The sequence below is a fragment of the Denticeps clupeoides genome, chromosome 20 (assembly GCF_900700375.1).
Source record: "Denticeps clupeoides chromosome 20, fDenClu1.1, whole genome shotgun sequence".
Taxonomy (NCBI): domain Eukaryota; kingdom Metazoa; phylum Chordata; class Actinopteri; order Clupeiformes; family Denticipitidae; genus Denticeps; species Denticeps clupeoides.
Genome location: NC_041726.1, coordinates 2,225,893 through 2,231,645, shown reverse-complemented (window position 1 = coordinate 2,231,645; position 5,753 = coordinate 2,225,893). Strand labels below are relative to the sequence as shown.

Here is a 5,753-nt window from a genome sequence, read left to right as displayed (position 1 = left end):
TTTCTTCCCACCTTTTTTCTCTCTCTCCTAGAGTTTTTTTGTGTGGAGTTTTTCCTTGTGTGCAGAAGGGTCAAGTGTGGGGGGTGTCAACTGTACGGCCTGTCAAAGCCCATTGAGACGTACTGTATGTGATTTTGGACTTTATAAGAAATAAATGTTGTTGTTGATCCGTGAGGTTCGGGAACGAGGGCACTGCTCCCTCCAGCCAGTTGAATCGCTCCTCCGGTGTATGTTTGATGGCCAGCAGCTCTAGGGTGGTAGTAGCCTAGTGGGTAACACACTCGCCTATGAACCAGAAGACCTGGATTCGAATCCCACTTACCACCATTGTGTCCCTGAGCAAGACACTTAACCCTAAATTGCTCCAGGGGGGGACTGTCCCTGTAACTACTGATTGTAAGTCGCTCTGGATAAGGGCGTCTGGTAAATGCTGTAAATGTAAATGTAAATGTGTAGGCCACCCACATCATCGTTTCTTTTTGCCTGGCTGAGCAGTCGGGAGAAAAAAGCACAGGGGTGCAGCTACTGATCCCCCGCTCAGAGATCTGAAGCACCAACTGGTGGAGGCCCCAAACCGAGCAGGTGTTTAACAGCCCCCGTCCCTGTACGCCCTGACCCTCAGCTGCCATTCGTGGTGGAGGCTGATTTCAGCAAGGACGGATGAAGCATCTATCTGAATTTGCAACTCCCAGAAACAGTTGCAGCTGGCAGATAGATGTGGGCATGGGCGATTTGGTCCATGGCGACTCCCCGGGGACTGAGGCTGAAGCCCAGGAAGGTCGTGAGAATGATGTGAAAGGAGTTCTCCTCCAGCTCCTGATAAAGTCTATTCTCTAGGAGCCTTTGGAGCACTGCACGGACATGGGTGATGTGGCAGTGGAGATCAGGGGAGAAGATGAGGAAGCAGTTGAGGTAATTCATAGCGGCCCGTGGGAGTAAAAAAAAAAATGTCTTCCATTCCCATCTCGGGTTCCCGGCTTGTTCGGACGGTCACAGGAGGTGGCTGTCCACTGCAGTGCCCCATTTGGTCCTTCACAGCATCATGGAAACCTAGATGAAAGGCGGCAGGGAGAGCAGCGTTGGCCAGTGTGCGGTCCTCGATGGCATGGTCCGCCACACTGCGTGTCCCCTGTCTCAGAGGCATGAGGCGGAGGGAACGCTGCTCTGTCAGTTTTCAATTTGTCAACAGAGCGGCAGAAGGGGTCCCAGTACAAGTCCCAGGTAGGTGCATTTCTTGGTGTATCGATTCTTGGAGCCACCCATGGGTGCCAGAGCCGAGTTGTTTTCCATCTTTACTCTCTTAACTCCAGAAGTGAAATGCTGAAGCTTGATGGTCTGTGCCTTTTTATCCCATCAGGATGATAAGAGTCATTAAAAGTGTACATGCCATCGTAAGTGGGACATTTTCATGTCAATAGGCACTAATCTTGGGGGCGTGACTGTTAATGGATGTAAGGTTAATATTAACATAAAGTTTCACTCTGACTAAATGTGCTGTTTCAGTGAACAACCATTTTAAGACTACATTTAAATTATATATATATAGTATGAGATCTGATATAAATACAATTGTAAATAAAACTGGTCACACTTTTATTCATTACAGTCAGTTTACCAGGATAAATAAATGTATGTTTTGGAATCAATAAATTCATATGTATAATATTGCAACGTCCTAACGCCTCTGGCCCACAAGGTGGTGCCACATAAAACTTACACTATTAATTTAACACTGACTGAATTTAATAAATACATAAGATGAGCTAAGATGATTTTTTATTAGTCCCACAAGTGGGACATTTACATTGTCATGGCAGAAAGTGGACAGTACAAGATAAGAGCAGCAAGAAATAAATGGCATAGAGACTATGCCAGCAGTATAATATACAAAAATACACTATATAAACGAATAATCTGGAAATAACTGTGGACTACTGTATATATTAATGTGTGTGTATGATTGTATGTACACATAGAACATATTTTAGTATATGTGTACAGAGTGGATATAGACACATATTGCACTTGTGAAATGACCATGGACTATTAGATATGGCTGTTTGTTAGTCTGTCAGTGAATGTGTGATCAGCTGCAAGGTCTTTGTTGTAGAGTTAGACAGCGGTTGGGAGGAAGGACCTTCTGAATTTCTTCTTCTCACTTTGTGTATATAGGAACCTGCTTCTAAAGGAGCTGCTCAGTGTCATTAGAGTCTCCAGCATGGGGTGGGAGATGTTATCTAACAGGGATGATGCCTTAGCCATCAATGGTGGGCAGTGGAAGCGACCCAGTGATCAGAAAGCTGCCTGTTCAAATCCAGAGCGACCAAGGAGCCACTGAGGTGCCACTGAGTAAAGCACCGTCCCCACACACTGCTCCCCGGGCGCCTGTCACTGTGCCCACTGCTCACCAAGGGTGATGATTAAATACAGAGGACACATTTTGTTGTTTTGTTGTGTCAAAGTGTGCTGTGTTGGAGGCTCGGGGTTCACTTCACTTTCATCATTCTCCTGCCAACCGCTGCTTCTACTGGGTCCAGAGAGCATCCTACTACAGAACTGGTTCCCTGGATCTGCCTGTTCAGACTCCTTCTGGATGTCAGATCTACCAACATGTAGCTATTGACGTCTTTCCAATATGTTTTTTTTGCCCCATACTTACATGTTTTATAAATTGTTATGATTTGCTTCATAAGAAACATTAATAAAATGTGTATTTGCTTCAAGATACTTACACAAAGGTGTGGTATGTGTAAGAAAATAGATTTTATTCATAGAAAAAATACACAATTCATATAATGTCTAAGTGCCACATATTCAGAACATACTGAATTACTGACACTGATTTATAGAACAAGATGATGTCCAGTAGAATTAAACACCACATTGTCTGAGTTGAACACATGAGGAACATGAGGAAAAGCCTTGGGGTTTGGATAGATAACAAACTGAGTTTGAACCATCATGTTGCTGCGATCTCCAGATCCTGCAGGTTCACTCTCTACAACATTCGCAAGATTCGGCCTTTTCTCTCACAACAGGCTACGCAGCTCCTCGTCCAGGCAATGGTCATCTCCAAACTCGACTACTGTAACTCTCTCCTGGCTGGAGCCTCTGCAGTCACCATAAAACCACTCCAGATGGTCCAAAATATGGCAGCCCGCCTCATCTTCAATCAGCCAAAATACACCCATGTTACACCTCTCCTTACCTCCCTCCACTGGCTCCCGGTAGCTGCTCGCATTGAGTTCAAATCCTTGATGCTTGCCTACAGGGCTGTAAATGGAACTGCGCCCGCCTACATCAACACACTACTACCTAGATACACTCCTACACGCTCTCTCAGATCGGCAAACGAAAGGAGACTAAAAATTCCTTCTTCACGGGGTCTCCGTTTCCAATCATGTCTGTTCTCCGTTGTTGTCCCTGGCTGGTGGAACAACCTACCCTCCTCCACACGACTAGCCGAGACTATCACCACTTTTAAGAAGAAGGTGAAAACCTTCTTATTCCAAAAATATTACAGACAAATTTAACACATACACATGCATACACATTTAACAAATAAATACAAAATGTATAAATACATTATAATTTTTCTTAGTCTAGCACCCAACACTCTCCGAGCATGTTCTTCAATGACAAGTCTAAGCCTTATCAGGGCTCTTAGTTTGTATACTTGATATTCTATAGAAATCGAACGAGAATTGCTGGTGTCTTCCCATTGTAAGTCGCTTTGGATAAAAGCGTCTGCCAAATAAAGTAAAGTAAAGGAACGTTGATGAAGGGAAAGGAAATATGTTCTTCTGACAGTCGGACCTTCTTATAAGGTCTGCAGCTCTCGTTGCTGTGAGTATGAAGAACATTTCCATCTGACTCGTAGTTGTATCTGGGTGGACACCAGGTCCCTGCTGCTGTGGCCATGTTGAGGTACGGTGGTAACTGTGACAGTCCACAGAGCTCTCTGTCCCAACAACCCTTCCTCTTCAGTGGAACACTTCCATTAAGCTGCTCACTTTCCATTCTTGGAATCACATCCTTCTTAAGAATAGATTCGATGGAGAAGGAACTGGTGAACTTTTCTGAGCTCTTCATCTCTGTTGCTTTACATGATGAACTTGCAGGTGTTTTGCAGCTTGTCTTGTCTCTAACATCCATGGAAATCTGAAAAGGTAGAGCCGGAAATATGTCACGCGTGCCAGTGAAGTGACGTTGCATCATCTTCTTGGTGATCCGACGCTCATCCACCGTCCAAAAGTTCTTTTTAGCTTTTGGGAATTCTGGATTTACCGGAACCTGGTGAACAAACAAAAATCAGGTTCGAGTTTATATAACATGCAGTTAAAATGATCTTAACTGAGCCACTGGGGAAGCATGTGACAGTGTATTTCTTGGTGACAGTCCCAAGTCAGGATCGGCATCAAGTGAACAACTTAAACCAGGTCAGTTGTGAGGTCAACCAGACCTGTTGATCCACAGAAGCGACCCCTAAAAAAGAAGTTTAAATTCCTCTTACCTTGACAAAGCAGTCATTAGTAGACAGGCAGACACGGATTGTGTTTTCCAGTCCTCGTCTATCTCCGGTGACAAACTCTTCCAGTCTCGTCATTATCTGTAAAGTGAAAAACAGCTTCTTAAAACAATCACTTTCGATTCAAAAAAAGAAACTTTATTCAGGACATTCACCCCTCATCATTAATACGTATTATAAAATACGGAGCCTTTTAACTTACCTCTCCAAATGTTAGTCTTTTCATCTGGGAGTTCTGCAGGATACAGGCTACAAGTCCCAGGTAGGTGCACTTCTTCACGTATCGTTTCTTGGAGCCACCCATGGGTGCCAGAGCCGAGATGTTTTCCATCTTTACTCTCTTAACTCCAGAAGTGAAATGCTGAAGCTTGATGGTCTGTGCCTTTTTATCCCATCAGGATGATAAGAGTCATTAAAAGTGTACATGCCATCGTAAGTGTGACATTTTCATGTCAATAGACCCTAATCTTGGGGGCGTGACTGTTAATGGATGTAAGGTTAATATTAACATAAAGTTTCACTCTGACTAAATGTGCTGTTTCAGTAAACAACCATTTTAAGACTACATTATATATATATATATATATATATATATATATATATAGAGAGAGAGAGAGAGAGAGAGAGAGAGATGCACACGCACACACACATATGTATATAGTATCTAATCTAATCTAATTACAATTGTAAAAAAAAAACTGGTCACACTGTTATTCATTAGTCAGTTCACCACGAAATCAATGATTATATTCATATGTACAATATTGTAACGTCCTAACGCTTGTGGTCCAATATACCACTTTCACTACTTTTACATTTACGTTTAAAGCATTTTTCAGATGCCTTTATCCAGAGAGATTTAAAATCTGTAGTTAAATATTGCTACATACTGACATATTTAATCAATCTTATATAATACATTGAATAATGACAATTTATGAAATGCTGAAGCTTGATGGTCTGTGCCTTTTTATCCCATCAGGATGATAAGAGTCATTAAAAGTGTACATGCCATCGTAAGTGTGACATTTTCATGTCAATAGGCACTAATCTTGGGGGCGTGACTGTTAATGGATGTCAGGTTAATATTAACATAAAGTTTCACTCTGACTAAATGTGCTGTTTCAGTAAACAACCATTTTAAGACTATATTTAAATTAAATATATATATATAATCTGATCTAAATACAATTGTAAATAAAACTGGTCACGCTGTTATTCATTA

The 5,753-nt window shown here is 42.2% G+C and overlaps 1 protein-coding gene across 1 annotated transcript; it reads right to left on the bottom strand.

Annotated features, from left to right (window-relative positions):
• Positions 1–669: 669 nt before the first annotated feature.
• On the bottom strand, positions 670–4,933 carry LOC114770595 (forkhead box protein H1-like). The gene is made up of 4 exons (XM_028964632.1): positions 4,731–4,933; positions 4,514–4,609; positions 3,752–4,293; positions 670–841 (listed from the first exon to the last, which is right to left on the bottom strand). Exons 1-4 carry the CDS (start codon positions 4,857–4,859, stop codon positions 670–672), a joined length of 939 nt encoding a protein of 312 aa, XP_028820465.1. The 5' UTR covers positions 4,860–4,933.
• Between the last annotated feature and the right edge of the window lie 820 nt (positions 4,934–5,753).

Bases quoted from the DNA above. Each gene is read 5' to 3' on its own strand.
- LOC114770595 (XM_028964632.1), bottom strand. From the start codon at position 4,859: ATGGAAAACATCTCGGCTCTGGCACCCATGGGTGGCTCCAAGAAACGA. The intron at 4,610-4,730 runs GTAAGTTAAAAG...TTCACTTTACAG, and splicing joins AAAGACTAACATTTGGAGAG to ATAATGACGAGACTGGAAGA. The intron at 842-3,751 runs GCAGACGCTTTT...AGTGCTCCAAAG, and splicing joins CCTTTACTTTACTTTATTTG to GCTCCTAGAGAATAGACTTT.